A 17,379-nucleotide genomic window follows, 5' to 3' on the forward strand; every position below is an offset into this window, starting at 1 on the left:
TGTTAAAGTAGGGCTTCCTCCTACCAGCCAGGGAGGAGCCTGTAAAACTGGGGGATCCCCCACCCAGACCTGGGGACTGGTAAGCCTATAACAAATTCAGATCAGACTCTAATCCTAAATTAGGTCTGTAGCCATTCCCTTATTTCTTACAACAGGAATCTTTGTGCATTTTGAAATGCAAGGAGCCATCTGAAGGCACTATAGTACAAACTTTAAAGTACGATTATTCAATTAAAAAAATAAAAGCACCACAGCTGAACAACAGCTGCTTGATAGTTAATTTTATGAAACATTTTTGAAAAGGAATAAGAAGTGAATAACAAGAATTTCTGCTCTCTAAACCGCTACACATTTGGAATCAGCAGCTGATTCTAAAACAGAAAAATGTAAAACATTTCTTGAAGCTGAACTGCAGTATAACAAACATTTCTTTCCTTTCCTTTCTTTTTTTGGTTATTATTTCATATTAAATTGGAGTAATGTCCAATATCTCTCTTTATTCCCCACGGCTATGACTTAGCTGATCTCAACACCAGATTTTTACAAATGATGAAGTAACTTCTGTGACTAGTAACAGTTGTTGATATTTCTTCCAAACAGTGTTGTCAACTGGCTTTTAAAAATGGTGCATGGTTTACCTAAGATCATTCAAATAACAGTGACCTACATACAAAGATGAAAATGTGGCCAAATACTCCACTTATCATGTACTTGCATCAATGCTAACTTCTGGATTCTATACAAGAATAGCAGTTCTGAAGTTGATTATAAAATGCCGATGAGCTGAATCCAATTAATCAGGAATGCAATGAGTTCACATAATGCCTCTTTCATTCCACCTACAACATCCTGAAAAGCTACTCATGAAGGTCAGATCACTGTTGGGAACACGCTGGGAAGTTGCAACAAGGAAGAGGAATCAGTAGAAACTGAGACTCCCGCTCCTGCACAACTCTTGCATCATTCCTGGAAGGGCTTGCATAAGAACAAATTACATCATGGAGTCCCTGTGCAGCATTCCTTTCTATTCTTGAGGGTCCCCTGACCCTCAGGAGTGACCTTTTGGAAGATTTAGGAGGGCGAGAGATCTCACCTATGAATTCATTCAATTTACATTTCATTGGATCCAACCCTATGTTCTTATTTTTGGACAAAAAAGAAGGACCACAGTGCAGTGTGATCCAATGAGATCCCAGGACTCCAAACAGGGAGAGAACCACATCTTCGCACAGAACATCAGCCACCTGTGTGATTATGCAGTGATCTGTGAGATGCCTGAACTCTCTCAAGACTTGCTTTGGAAGGCCTTCTATCATCAGAAAGCCTGCAGCTAAGACAAGGGGAGAATGTGTCACTCTCCCCTCCAGCGCAAAGGTGCATCTAAGTACTGTAATCTACCGAATAGTTAACCAAAGTTTACAAATTCTGCTTTCAAATACTTCCAGTTTAGTGGTGAGGAACCAAACTGCAAATATTAAAAGTTAAAATGCAGACAAGCACTATACAATTGAAACTCAATGTTCAAGTGCTACAGATATATTGATATTCAAGAATACATGGTTCAGGATTTGGCACCATAGTTAAGAAGCCCTAGAAATTCTGTTTCTTAATCACTGCCTTCAGGTTTTTGAAGGCATGTACTTTGTTAATGTTAACTATGATTATGCAAGCTGCTTTGAATAGTACTTTTAAAGAAAATGTCTTTCTCAGCCAGTCATCACCAGCATTAGTCATTGCTTAGCATGAGATTCTCCCCTAAAGCAATTCTGTGAAGCAAAAGGTTTGCCAACCAATGTTTATAAACAGGATTTTAAAATCTTTAAAATGAAGGCAGTGCTTTCATATCATATGCTTTTCTAAAATCCATGCTGGTACTATACCCTGAACATCTCAGTCCCGGGGGGCACTACTCTAGGTATGAAATGGACTCTCCCAGTATCAGGCATTAACTTCTTCTAGTTTTAACAACTACATACATTTGATGCATTTTTATTAGACATTCCAAAATATTAAAAACCTGCATAAATAATATTCAATCTACTGTGTGTCAACAGTGTTGTTTACAGAGTCTGAAGACAGCGTGATATAGATTCTTAGGATCAAAATATGCGTTAAGCAGGAGATGTGTGATCAGGTTTCCCAGCATATTTTTAAATCTTAAAAAGCAGCCAAGAAGCTCTTCTTTGTAGTGTATAAATGAAATGAATAAATAAGTCTTGCAATTACCCCCTCCCCCCACACACATATCCTGCACCCTAAAGCAGTACAAGGTAGGACTAGATTTTCCTCTTAATTCTGCTGAAGATACAGAAGGGTTTTGATGTTACTATTTCTATAGGAGTGATTCAGCTTTCTGTTCTTCTCAATGCACAGTGGTGTTCCCATATGGCTGCTTTCCCTTTCCCTTCCCATTAACATTTCCTTCAAAAGTTCTGTTTCCAAGTATGTCACCCTATGTAATATTTTCTACTTGAGTGCCAATACTTGCACAGTATCAAAGATATATGTCATTGTCTTTGTCATATAAATATATGGAACCAGTAAGCAGAACACAACCAGACTCCAGTTTTCCACCGGGGGGGGGGGGGGGAGGAAGAATGAAGTCTCCCTGTATGTTGCCTCCCAGCAAGGTGAATAGCTCTGGGCCAGAAAATCAGGAAGAAAATGCAAGAAAGAGATACTACCCCTGTTCAACAGTCCCAATTCAAATTCTAACCCCCGCCACACAACTATAATTACAATCTGTTGGAGAGCCCTTCACATATCTTCCGGGACCTTGTTTAGTTTGATTCCATCTCACAGTCTAACCTATCACACAGAGCTGTTGCAATAACAACATAAGAGAAGGAAGGGATAATACTGTGATGGAGTGACAGGTAGATAGGGAAAAAAATAACCTTACCTTACACCTCTTATAGAATCAGCAGTGAAATTCCATTCATGAATGCCTTTCTGTAACATGGAAACCAGCAAAAGTATAAAACTATATGGTATGTTTTAGCTGGCACTTCAAACCATTAATGATTGCAGGTTATTTTTTCCACTATACTTATCATTTTTATAATTTCACAAGTCACCTTCAGAAAAACACTAACTTATACAAATATCTTCCTAGTATCCAACTTTTTCTAAGCCTCTGAAACATAACTAGCTTTCTTTCTCTCTAAACCTCTATTTTTCTCAGTTCTTATACTATATCCCTTAGAACAAGGCAATCATTTCCAATTTATAATCCTGCACCAGGAGCTTCTTTGTAGATCTGGATGCTATTTATATTCATTAGTATTGTGCTGGAAAAATTAATACAGCAGCGAAGGGGTTAAATTGATTTTTTTAAAAAAAAATCAAAATGCCCAGCCTGCTCCAACAATTCTGCACTTCTAGTTTTTTGCAGATTTATTTGACCTCTTTAGCTTGTTATGTTCCCAGGCAGTTGGATTTAAATAGAAAAGAACAATTTTCCTAGTGATTCTGCCAAATTCTCAGTCCACTGGAGTAAACATTTTAAGGGGGCTGTTCAAAACTGACATCTGTTCTTTGCTTACTACACAAAGTAAATTTTTTTAAAAAATTTCAGAAGCCAATTTCAGACCAAGTGTCAGGAATTAAATGCACAGTCGACACAGTAGAAATATTAAACTCAGCTGCTACCAGGTATTGTATCTCAGAGGTGAAAAGCCAGAAAATCTTGTGCTATCAAAACCTACAGAATAATCTAAAGCTTGTTCAAAAGCAAGGAAAAGTCAGCAGTCTGGTCTACGCAAGTGAATTGTAAGACTTCCTGCCCATGAGAGATTCCAGCCAATGAGTCATGCTGAACTAAGACGTCAGTATGGTTCAAAGGACAAAGCAGTCTTCGTCCTCAGACCTAAATTCAGATATCTTTCCAACAAAATAATAGTAGCCAGGCAAACTCAGTTCCACATCCTGAAAATGGGAGTAACACTAACAAACCTCAGGCAATTGTGTGGATGTGAACAAGGTAAACCACAAGTGCTTGGATCCTATCATCGGTACATGGAAAGCACTGCACAAGCATCACACTGCATGCCTTGAAAAGGCTTTTGCCCTCAACAATATACTAAGTAGAAGGGGTGTAGTATTAAGAAGGGGAATTCTGTTTTCTCTTGTGCTTGTGGTCTTATTCTACTAGTCAAGAATAAATGGTGAGGATGATTCCATCCTCTTTCCCCTCTTTATTACAGGCCTTCCACCAATACCATTTGGCATTTTGTTCAGAGGACCTCAGCAACACCTTTTGGGGACTGTCTACCATATTTTTATCCTATCCATCCTCTGAGCAGCTCAGCACAGGGGATGCTGAGTGGGAAGGAAGAGGGATATCTGCTTTCACAAATTCATTCTGCTCATGGATGATACTACCATTGTGGTAGAATTTCATCCAACGGCTACATGAACAAATTTTGTTTTCTTCATTATGAGAATAAGCTGGATTCCCTCCCTCTGTACACAGCTGGAAAAACTGAAGAATCAGTGGGCAGGAACAACCGGTAAGTTATTGCGACATCTGGAGCAGGAGAAATGACCAACAAATTCATTCTCATGCCTACAAACCAAAACTTTTAAAATGGGGGCAGAGGGGGGTGGTGTTTTAGAATTCTTGGTTTGTTAGCAAGGCAATATATTGGAGTTTGTCATTTTGCCTGATTTAGATGATACAACAAAATCAAGTTTTTCCTAATCAGCTACCTACTCATGAGAGGACAACTGTGGGCGCATACAAGCCCAGGACTTTGTGGTTTGTTTTCATTAGGACTCTAGATCCAAGGTACACATGAAGTCAAGTAATATGTGTAATTTTTAGAAAAGCAAAATGCAGCGCTGGAGGTTATAATATAGCTATGAAGACCCACATAAAGGGTGCTCGTGGGAGAGGAGCTTTTTACTTGTTCTTCTTCAGTGGTTTCTTCAACGAAAATCTTCCAAGTTTTTCTTACCAGGGAGGGGGGAACAAGAGAGACAAGCACCCACCAGGCAATGATTCCTTCCCCAATGCCCTGAACAAGATTGCTGTATTTTATAGAAATGGATAAAACCTCAAGGAGGGCAACATGTGACTCAAATGTCAAGTACAGTTAGGCACTCTAAGTATTTCCTGGGTCTTGTATACAGCTATATTGCTTTTAATCTTGTGCTATCAAGCGTTGCTGGAGTAAATCTGATGATCAGCACTGCCACATGTAGCATACTACAAAGCCATACCAGCAGGCCTCAGATTCAGTGGGAGCTCACAGGAGCGCAGCTCCTGAACCTTTCTGAGAGTTCCGCCTCCTCCTTCTGAGAGTTCCACCTCCTTGTCCATTGAATAATATGTGCAGCTGCATAACAATTCCTGGATGAGCTCCTCCACCTACTTTTCTACAAAACGACCTCTGCATACCAGCATTAGTAAACACTCAACTAGAGAGAAGTTTAAGGATACTCCTTAAAGTACTTGGCTTGGCTGGAGGAAAATAGAAGATGGAGTACTACAAGGAAAAAACTGTATGCCTCTCTGCAATACATTAAACAGACAGATATAAACAGATGCTTCATTCTGCTCTGTTTTGCTTTCATAATGCTAATGAAGTCAGAACTCCAGCTTAAAGAGATTGATTAATGGATACAGGTAATGGATAATTGCTCTTAGTACATTCTTGGAGGAAAAAAATGGTATAAAGGTTTACTCTGCCAGAACAGACATATGGCCATGTTTGCATTGTCTTTAGAGTTTGTGTTCATTTATATTCAAAAGGTAGGATGTTTGCCAAGCTGATTGATTTTGAAAACTATGCACATCTACACAAGAATTTGCTTATCCTCACTTGGTTTTGCCATTGTATTTACTCCACAGCAAAACATGAATACATCTAACATTTGTTGGCTCATCTTTTAAAGCTGTTTTTTTAATGTTTTGCTTCTAGCCTGGCCACTGTTTTATGGCTATCATTTTGAGCTGTTTAATGTTGTTTCCATGGCTTGTTTTAATATTACTCTGCTTTGTTGATTTTATGATTTTACTGCATTCACTATGTGAGCACACTGAGCAGGTCTGTTACAGATGTGGCATATATGCTTCTTATATAAATAAATATGAAAAGTAGGCACATGAATTATATACAACATTTTCTATAAATTGCTACAAAACAGCTAAAACCAGTTTTCTGCTACAGTCACCTGTAGAAGAAAAACAAAGAACACAAGCAATATTAATTTAAGGATTTGAGGTACTTCAGAAGTGATTTAAAAACATTCTTGTGCTTCCTGGTTTCCCCTCAACCCATTTAATTAACAACAATAATAATTCTTTTAAAACTTCTAGACTTGTGATCTCTTCTTACACTGGCTGCCTGTTGTGTACCAAATCCGTTTCAAGGTCCTGGTATTAACCTTCAAAGACCTATATGGCCTAGGACCTACCTATCTGCAGGACCGCCTTGCCCCACATGTACCCCAGAGAGCACTGCGATCAAGCTCTCAAAATCTTTTGGCTGTCCCTGGGCTAAAGGAGGCTAGGCTCAACTCCACCAGAGCAAGAGCCTTCTCGGTTGTGGCCCCAATACTTTGGAACACCCTCCCAGAAGCCATCAGGGCCCTGTGGGATTTATTGCAGTTCTGCAGGGTCTGCAAGACTGAACTGTTTCAGATGGCATATAACATCTAATGGGAGAGGGCTGCCACCACATCTGGATCTATCGCGCTTTATTACTAACTGCCTAGGATCTGTGCGCATGAGAAGGAAAATATTACATGATTCGCCTGAATACATGAAGTAGCACCATTGTCATTTATCTGATTGTTTTTATTGTTTTAGTATTGCTTGTTTACTGTCTATTTTATGCTGTTAGCCACCTTGAGTCTGTATAGAACGGGCGGGATATAAATACTACCATCACCACTTGGTTTTACATCAAGCCATTTCACACTTTACAGTCATGGGGGTGGATCCTACCCCTATCCTTTCACTCCACTGAGAATAGTCTGAAGACTTCCTCCAGCCTAAGGAGACTGACTTCAACCTAATTAGCTTTTCCAATAGAGGAAGGTTCCTTGGGCTGCAGCAAGACTCTGGAAGATGGTTAGATCTATCCCATGGCTTGCTACAATGTACATCACCAGGAAGATAGAGACAATCCTGGTTTTCTGACAAGACAGTTATGTGGTAAAGTAGGCCTACTTTACATTTGGAGGGTACACTCTTTTTAAAAAGGCTAATTACACATCTGAGAAGCATAATATCTTCTATGTATAATCCTTTTCTCTGGACCCTTTTTGCCAAGGACACAACAGAGATCTAAAGGGAGGTGCCTAGTATTTACATCCAGAGTATCCAACTTTTCATCTCCCCAGAGAAAGGAGCTGCCTCTACATTTCTCAAATAAGCCATTCTTCAAACTGTCAGGTGGTAGCAGCCTGCACATAGGACACAAAAGCTACAGCTCTACTTTGTGGTGTGATATGCCTTCACTATGCCCATCTGTTAGTTGTGCAGAACTCTGTGGCCTACTAATGCAGTATCACAATTGTTGAAAAGGGACGCATAGAATCCACCCTTCATTCTGATAAACAATGTGGAGCTGGCTTACCTTATCATCAGGCATAACATGCCAGATAGAGACTGTCTTCTCTTCAGCCTCGCTATTGATGGAGAGATATGAAGGCTGGTAGATTTTTGTAGGTTCCAGTATTAAAACCTTGGGGGGGAAATATAGAGAATACTGCTAAATTGATACAATGTCAAGTTTCCCCCCACAATGTAAAGCTCAATGTTTAGATGTAGACATTTCCAGAGTTTTCGGATTTTATAATTTTTATTGATTTTAACTACAAAAAGAAAAGGCACAAGCATAGATACATTAAAGAGGGGAAGGGGTGTATACAGAGTGGGAAAAACAGAAACAAAGAAGAATGCAAATATATCAGTTACAATTCTACCTCCAAATAAAATACCCAATTCTTTCTATCTGCAAGTATGAGGTTCTCCCCGTATATTTTACCATCTTTATCTTTCATTATAGATTTTTTACTAAACTATTACTTGAAATGCAAGTCTAAACAATTCTTCTTCAACACATATAAGTATAAAAGAGTCAGAGCAGTCTCAACACAGAACTGGCTGGCTAAGCTTAACCATATTGAAAGCACAGACTAACTTGTTAGTTTAACAATATCATCATTAAAATAAGCATATGAAACTAATATCTTTATCCTTAACAAGCTAAAAATAAAACATAGTAGTTTATCTATCTAAGTATAGACAGTTTCTCCAAACAAACAAACTAAGAGCAGATCAACCAGATTACAAAATAATTGTACTGTCTGCCTTCTTAACAATTGATCCAAATTAACTATTTATTTATATAACATTTTTTGTAAAACTTTTCCAAATCTCACTTGACCTTTTAAAATCATATATCAGTTCTTATTAAAAATTCCATATCTAATTACCCACAGAGGAAACAACAGTTTAAAGACACTTCTTCCTGGAAGATTTCCACGTCTTGATTTTTTGCTACTTAACTCAACCATATTAAAAATACAGACTAGCTTATTAGTTTAACAATATCGTCATTAATATGAGCCTAAGATACAAGTATCTTGATCTATTAAGAGCAACTTTACCAAATTACAAGATAATTATATTGTCTGCCTTCTTAAAAATTAATTCAAGTTACCGATTTATTTACATAAAATTCTTCTCAAAACTTTTCAATCCTTTAGCTCTTATATCCATATTGCTCTAGGAGAAACAATATAATCCAAAAATCTCACTTGGCCTTTAAAAATATGTCAGTTCTTATTAACAGTTCCATATCCAACTACAGAAAGAGAGAGACAATTCAAAAACCCTTCTTCCTGAAAAATTCCACATCTTGATTTTTGGCTAAGATGCACCTACTCTCTCCTTAATGCAATCTAAAACAAATATCTTTATCCTTAACAAGCTAAAAATAAAACATAATAGTTTATCTTTCTCAATATAGACAGTTTCTCAACTCATCTACTCAGATCTACTAAATTACAAAATAATTCTATCTGCCTTCTTAACAATTGATCCAAATTAACTATTTATTTATATAACATTTTTTGTAAAACTTTTCCATCCTTAAGATCTCACTTTCCCTTTTAAAATCACATATCAGTTCTTATTAAAAATTCCGTATCTAATTACCCACAGAGGGAACAACAGTTCAAAAATCCTTCTTCCTAAAAGATTTCCACGTCTTAATTTTTTCCTGCTTAACTCAACCATTTTAAAAATACAGACTAGCTTATTAGTTAAACAATATTGTCATTAAAATGAGCATAAGAAATACCTTTATCTATTAAGAACAAATCTGCTAATTACAAAATAATTATGTGTCTGCCTTCTTAAAAGTTAATCTAAGTTAACTATTTTTTACATAAAATTCTTTTCAAAACTTTTCAGTCCTTAGCTTTTATATCCATATTACTTTAGGAGAAACAACTTAATATAATCCAAAAATCTCACTTAGAATTTAAAATCGCATGTCAGTTCTTATTGAGAGTTCCATATCTGACTATCCACGAAAAGAGAGACAATTCAAAAACCCTTCTTCCTGAAAAATTTCCACATCTTGATTTTTTGGTTGAGATGCACCTTCTCTCTCCTTAATGCAGTCATCAATCTCGGTAAAAGTAGGAAGAATTCCACGCCATTTGTTCCTCTCGACAAAACTTCAATCAGTCTCGATTACTAGTCTTTCTTTTTAACTGCGCCATAAGGTTCCATTTTGGTTTTCTTCTGTTTGTTTCCCAGCAGATCACTCTCCCTTTCCAATTCCACAGACATCACCAGGATCTCTTTAACACTCTGCTCATGTAGATTTGAGATTTTGAGATTTTGCTAGCTTTTAGCACAAAAGCTCCCATTTGTTTCTTAATCAACTCTGCTAATGAACCAAGATTCTGCTTCAGAGAATTTATGCTACTTAATATGTCTTTTTTATAAAACAATTCGCTTGGCAATGTCAACAAACTCAGTCTATTAATCCAAGTTGAAAAGTAGTTCAGAGACCCAGTTTCCAAATCTCCAGCTGTGATTTTGAATGTTACCATTTCAATTGCAATCAGACGACAAAGAGAAATCTCTCTAGAATATATTTTGTTTTTGTTCAGACCATATTGCAGCCAGATAATAGCCTCTTTAACACATAAGAACATAAGAGAAGCCATGTTAGATCAGGCCAATGGCCCATTCAGTCCAACACTCTGTGTCAAAGTGGCCACACACACACACACACACACACATACACACACACATATACACACTGTGGCTAATAGCCACTGATGGACCTCTGCTCCATATTTTTATCTAAACCCCTCTTGAAGGTGGCTATGCTTGTGGCCGCCACCACCTCCTGTGGCAGTGAATTCCACATGTTAATCACCCTTTGGGTGAAGAAGTACTGCTGAAGTGGGTGAGAAAAAGTGGTTGTCATATAATCAACTATTAAAAATACAAGGCGGTAAAATAGAACTGAAAACTGCGAAAGAGTTCAATAATAAATATGATTGGTTTCAAACAGAACAAACAGAAATGGAAATAGTTCTGCTTGGAGATAATGAAAAATTAGTTTCAAAACTATATAAACTGTTTTTGAAATGGTCTACAGAAGATGAAGTAGTGAAATTGCAAATGATTAAGTGGGCAATTAATGTAAATAAAGAAATACAGATGGAAAATTGGGAATATTTGTGGAAGAATTCTATAAAGCTTTCAACATGTCAAAGTATTAAAGAAAACTGTTTAAAAATGATGTATAGATGGTATATAACTCCTAAAAAGTTGGCAAAGATGAACAATAAGATGCCAGATAGATGTTGGAAGTATAAAAAACATGAAGGTTCTTTTTACCATATGTGGTGGACTTGTGAAAGAGCAAAAAAGTATTGGCAAATGATTCAACAAGAAATGTCAAGGATCTTGGGATATGAAATCAAGAAAGTTGCAGAGACTTTTCTATTGGGATTATATACGGAAAAAATTCCAAAAGAAGATAGAACAATAATTTGGTACTTGCTCTCAGCTGCTAGGACATTGTATGTGCAGTTGTGGAAGCAAGAAAGAATACCAGAGCAATGGGATTGGATTATAAAAGTTATAACACGGAGTGAAATGGACAAATTGACAAGAATTTTAAGAGACTATGATCTAGAAGCTTTTAAATTGGAGTGGAAGAAGTTTAGAAGTTATATAGAAAAAGAGTGGAAAATAAAAGGACATTGGAGAATTTTTGATAATGAATAAGTTTTAAAAGAAAGAAAAATAGAATTTTTTGTTTTTTTAGTTAAGGGTACTTTTAAATATTAGAATTTTTAAGTATATAACACTGGCGGGAGTCAAGTAACGGGGAGGAGGGGTTAGAAAAGTAATATATGGGATAGTTAAAAAGAAGTAATTAATGATGCAAGGATTGATTGTTATCATGTTACTGGACTAAAATTGTTTTAAACAAAATCTCATTATCTTGCTGAGATTGTGCCTTACTTGCAATATTAGGAAGAATAGTTTTTACCTCTGGTAATCTGATATTTGATGTTTCCTTTGGAATACAAAATAATTTTCTTAAAAAGAGAACTTTCTTGACAGGTGTTTCTCTAGAGCAGGAGCCCCCAACACATTGCCTGTGAGAGCAATGATGCTTGTGGACACTTTTTGTGGTCCCTGCCAAGTGATTTTAGAAAGTGGGTGGGGCCAGGTGAACATTTCCTCAGCAAGACTTTTGACTGGCCATTGGGAGGTCAGATCGGGCATTCAGAGCAGCTGAAATAACAGTAGACGGATCTCTGCTGCATAACAAAGCAAGTTGCCATTGACCCTTGCTGTTACCCCCATTCAAACCTGTTCAGGCCTGGGAAGGAGGGAAGGTGAAAGCAAAGTTCTCCACAGCACAAGGTAACACAGTTGCTCTCCTGCTGAGCACTGCTACAGCTCAGAACCCCAGTATGGGAGAGAAAAGTCCTTTCCTTCCTGCTAAAGCCTACATTTCTTTCCTCTTGAACTCAACAACTGCAGCCCAGGTAGAGAACAAGCCAGCTGGCATGCGCCTGGAAAGAAAAGCCCGTCTTTTCCTGCCTAAAACTGTGGACTTCTTCTTATCCCAGCTACCAGCCCAGAACAGAAGTTACCCAGCTAGCAAGCATAGGAAAAGAAAGCCTGCTGGTTTCCTCACCTCTCAAGGGTCCTGCTGCATCCTATGTATGAATGGAGAAAAAAAGCCGTTCCTTCCTCTTCCCATCCAAGCTTGCTCCCTTCTTTATATCCCCAGTGGTGCTACTTCTGCAGTCTGAAACCAAGCTGGCCAGCCTGAGTGAGCATGGGGTGGGAAGAACAGGCAAGGAGGGGAGCTGGCAGAGAGAGCAGTGTGCAGTGCTGCTTGGGACTGAACTATCCCTTCTCTCCCTCCCATCTGTGTCGCTTTGCATTTATTTTCTCTCTAATCCCCCTTTTCTTGTGTCTTTAAAAAAATTCCTTCCTCTTCCCTCGTACTTAGGTTCCTCCGTGTTTTGTTGCTTTCTGTATCTTTCTGTATTTTTAAATTTTCCCTCTGCTTTTGCACTGTGCTGGATTTTCTCTGTGTGTGTATGTGTGTGTGTGATTCTCCCCCTTCCTCAGCTTCCCTTTTATCTGATTTTTTTTTATTCCCTTTCTTTTCCCCTCACTTGGGCTTCCTCTTTATGTAAACGTTTGCATTTTATTATTTCTGCTCTTAGGTTTCTTCTCTCAGGTTTCTTTTTCATTTCCCCTTTTTTTTCTCCTGCCCATTATGTGCCAATGTTAACAACTTTTATGAAGTTTTACTGGACCCTCTGTGTTATATTATGGTGCAGATCTGATTTGAGCTGTTGGTAGAGTGCAGACAATAGCTCTATATAAGAACATAAGAGAAGCCATGTTGGATCAGGCCAATGGCCCATCCAGTCCAACACTCTGTGTCACACAGTGGCCAAAAATATTATATATATATATTGAAGCTGTCTATGCTTGTAGCAGCCACTACCTCCTGTGGCAGTGAATTCCACATGTTAATCACCCTTTGGGTGAAGAAGTACCTTTTTTTATCCGTTTTAACCTGACTGCTCAGCAATTTCATTGAATGCCCGCGAGTTCTTGTATTGTGAGAAAGGGAGAAAAGTACTTCTTTCTCCACTTTCTCCATCCCATGCATGAGCTTATAAACCTCTATCATGTCACCCGCAGTCGACGTTTCTCCAAGCTAAAGAGCCCCAAGCATTTTAACCTTTCTTCATAGGGAAAGTGTTCCAACCCTTTAATCATTCTAGTTGCCCTTTTCTGCACTTTTTCCAATGCTATAATATTCTTTTTGAGGTGCGGTGACCAGAATTGCACACAGTATTCCAAATGAGACCGCACCATCGATTTATACAGGGGCATTATGATACTGGCTGATTTGTTTTCAATTCCCTTCCTAATAATTCCCAGCATGGTGTTGGCCTTTTTTATTGCTATCGCACACTGTCTTGACATTTTCAGTGAGTTATCTACCATGACCCCAAGATCTCTCTCTTGGTCAGTCTCTGTCAGTTCACAACCCATCAACTTGTATTTGTAGCTGGGATTCTTGGCCCCAATGTGCATTACTTTGCACTTGGCCACATTGAACCGCATCTGCCACGTTGACACCCACTCACCCAGCCTCAACAGATCCCTTTGGAGTGCCTCACAATCTTATCTGGTTCTCACCACCCTGAACAATTTAGTGTCATCTGCAAACTTGGCCACTTCACTGCTCACTCCCAACTCCAAATCATTTATGAACAAGTTAAAGAGCATGGGACCCAGTACTGAGCCCTGCGGCACCCCACTGCTTACCATACCATACCAAACCTTTAATGGCATAATAGATTCAAATAAAAATACACAGAATATAAAAAATTTAAACATTGGAGATAAAATCAAAATGAAACCGAGCTTACAGATGCATTCAAACATGGTCAGAATTAAATTTAAGGATGTCAGTCAGAAATTTTGCCACAGCCTCACTAACCACCCCTTCAGTATCACTCAATAAATAATAACAGGGTGGCAGAATAGACAAATCTGGGGAAGAAGAAAGCTTGCCAAATAAATCTTTATGGAGGTTGTGGTAAAAAGAACAATCAAGCAATATATGCTGGATTGAGTCAGGAGTATTCGCTCCGCAGGAGCAAAGTCTTTCGGCTAAAGGGACTCGCTGATATCTCCCTTGTAAAACTTTGGAGGGAAACGCATTTAGTCTAGCCAACATAAATGCCCTGCGATGACTTGAAATGGTTAGGTCTGATAGATAATTGGGCATTTTGCCACAGAAAGCATAGAGACCTAAGGAAGCTGGAGAGCAAATATAAGGGTCAGTTGGCCGTAATTTCGTTTCCTCCGATTCCCACAGTCTCAATTTAATACATCTGAAGATATATGACTCATCAGAGGTAGAAAAATCATCTACCTCTAACCCCAATTGATTGAGTTTGGACAGAAGCACTGTAGTCCAGGATGAAATATATGGGTCTCTTTTCATACAGTCAAGAAGGCTGTTAGGATCTGTTCTAAAGTGAATTTTGAGCCAGAATTTAAACACTGCAATCCAGGCTTTTGTCTCCACCAAAGACTGACCCACTTCAGAGCAGAGAGCAAAGTAGGACACACATTTTGGCAAACCAAGAATGTGTCTAAAGAATGAGGCTTGAATGCCCTCCACTTTCCTGGTAAAAGCTGAGATCCATATAGGGGTACCATGGAGAATTTGGGCAAGCGTTTTGGCTTTAAACACTTTAATTGCTGCTGGAACTAATTGATTGCCCCTTGCAAAGAAAAACTGTTTAATTTGAGCAAAAACTGTTCAATTTGAGCAAACCCCACTGTCCTCCCCTGCGAAGACTGCCCATTTATACTCACTCTCTGCTTCCTATTAATTAGCCAGTTTTTGATCCACAAGAGGATCTGTCCTTTTACTCCATGACTCTCGAGCTTACTAAGGAGCTTTTGATGAGGAACTTTATCAAAAGCTTTCTGGAAGTCAAGGTAAACAACATCTGTTGGGTCTCCTTTGTCCACATGTTTGTTCACCCCCTCAAAGAAATGTAACAGGTTAGTGAGGCAAGATCTTCCCTTACAGAACCCATGCTAAGTCTTCCTCAATAACCCGTGTTCATCAATGTGCCTACTCATTCTGTCCTTGATAATGCTTTCTACCAACTTTCCTGGTATTGAAGTCAGACTGACTGGCCTGTAATTTCCCGGATCTCCTCTGGAACCCTTTTTAAAGAGGGCGGTGACATTTGCTACCTTCCAGTCCTCAGGAACGGAGGCAGATATCAATGAAAGATTACATATTTTTGTCAGGAGTATAAAGTACTTTACCTGTGCAAATAGAGGAGTGATATTATAAAAGTAGGACTATATCCTGACTAAACATGATGTGGCTGCATAGATAAAATGTTTAATGGACCTAACTAAGAGTCTAGAACATCTATTGAAGTCATAAGACCTTCTCAATTTAAAGTACTTTTACAACTCAGGTGAAAGTTGATATCACTACAAATATTTTTTGTTCACTTTCCAAAAAATAATTTCTGTTCCAATAAGAATCTGACCAGAATCTCTCTTACTGGTGCACATATGCAAGGAGCTGTCACCAACTTTTCAGCACCAACTGTCATGGTTAATAGTGCGGGTTAAAAATGACAGAAGGGCTCCTCTGAAGAGGACAGCCAGGTTAAGTAGCATCTTCCTCTCTTCCATTCTGCTGGCTTTGTGGAGCTGCCCACAACAGAAAGAAGGAAGGGAAGATCCATGAACCTGAACCAGTTTGTGGGACCTCACAAACCACAAACCAGGAAAAACCTCCATTTTCCTGGTTTGTACCCATCCTTAGTAATAAACTCTAAGGTAGAGCCAATGTGGTAAAGGACTAAAGATCCATGTTCAAATTACCACAAAGCAATGCTCATTACTCACACTCTAAAGACTAACCTACCACACAGGTTGGTATGAAGATAAAATGGAGGAGGGGAGAACCATGTCTGCCACACACTGGGATCTTTAAAGAAAGGATGTGACAAAAATATAGCCGATAAGATGCTGATATAAATAACATGGTAACAGCTTTAATTTATATTGATTTCAGAATTACACAACCAACTCTCCGTGTGCCAAAAATTGAATAGAAATATATTTAAATACCACTAAATCCCCAAATATAACATCAATTGTCACCATGTATCATCACAGAACATAATAATGGAAAAAATACGAAAGGAAAGCCATGTCAGTTGCTCGTCTCAGCTACTGTTCACATAAGGCAAAAATGCCAAAATCTCATATGTATCCTTGCAGATAGCCCAATGGCAGGCCAGTGCAGTATTGGAAACTGTTTTGGATATAAAATCCTTCTTTTCAGGACCTTTTATATTATTAATAATTTCCTGTTGGTCCAATAGTGTTAGAATCCATTATAACGATCCTCTATATTGATCCAGGCTTCCACCAATCTTTATACATAGTTCTACAAGACGCTGCTGTTAATTACCTTCCATATCAGCATTGAAGGCATTCATTGAAGGCATAGAATTGAAGGCATTCATTGAAGACATTGAATTTATAGTGGACCTTATTAATTTAGTGGGATAGATCATGTAGATCTGACAGTATGTTTCCAGTATTGCCCATGACATCCAGCATTTTACTTTCTTTTTCTCGCTATTTTCATAGGAATAGCCAAGAAAATTTCTTTTACCCAATTAATTTGTAGTAGCTCTGTACAGACTCCAAAGACCTGAATTTTCATGCTGATATTTTAATAGGGGTAAACTTTAAATTATAGAATTATATAATTCTAACATGACTTTCTAGTTTATAGGTAATTTAACAATCTGGCGATCAGCAAACCTGAAAGACCATCTACTCCCTTATAAATCTACCCAGTCGCTACAGTTATCTTCTGAGGCTCTGCTTCAGAGGCCCCATTCTTCTGAGATTAGGTGAGTGGGAACAAGGAAAACAGCCTTCTCAGTCATGGCATCAAAATTCTGGAACTCTCCCTCATCTGTCCCCTTCTGCTGATGTCATCTGCCAGTAGGTAAAGACTTTTTAGTTTCATCTGATATTTCAGAAGACTTTTCCTCAGTCTTCTCTTATGAGGGGAACGGTGCTCAACATGGCAAAAACAGAACATATAAGAGGGTATGAAGTTCCAACCTAGAATCAACATAGGGGTAGTACATAAACACCTAGTTTCTTTAAATGAAACTAAGTTCTCAGGGCCAGATGAATTGCATCCAAGGGTTCTAAAAGAGCTTGTGGATGTAATTTCTCAGCCTCTGGCTATTATTTTTGAAAATTCTTGGAAAACAGGA

General features: G+C 38.3%; 1 protein-coding gene across 1 annotated transcript in view; it reads right to left on the reverse strand.

The window, feature by feature from the left end:
• Positions 1-17,379, reverse strand: part of MAP3K5 (mitogen-activated protein kinase kinase kinase 5) — a 208,598-nt gene that overhangs the window by 62,591 nt on the left and 128,628 nt on the right. The window contains exons 11-12 of the mRNA XM_060240022.1: positions 7,587-7,694; positions 2,903-2,952 (exon numbers count right to left, since the gene is read on the reverse strand). Of these exons, the coding sequence (XP_060096005.1) occupies positions 2,903-2,952; positions 7,587-7,694 (158 nt within the window). The remainder of the gene's footprint in view (positions 1-2,902; positions 2,953-7,586; positions 7,695-17,379) is intronic.

Source organism: Heteronotia binoei, chromosome 1 (assembly GCF_032191835.1).
Source record: "Heteronotia binoei isolate CCM8104 ecotype False Entrance Well chromosome 1, APGP_CSIRO_Hbin_v1, whole genome shotgun sequence".
Classification (NCBI taxonomy): Eukaryota; Metazoa; Chordata; class Lepidosauria; order Squamata; family Gekkonidae; genus Heteronotia; species Heteronotia binoei.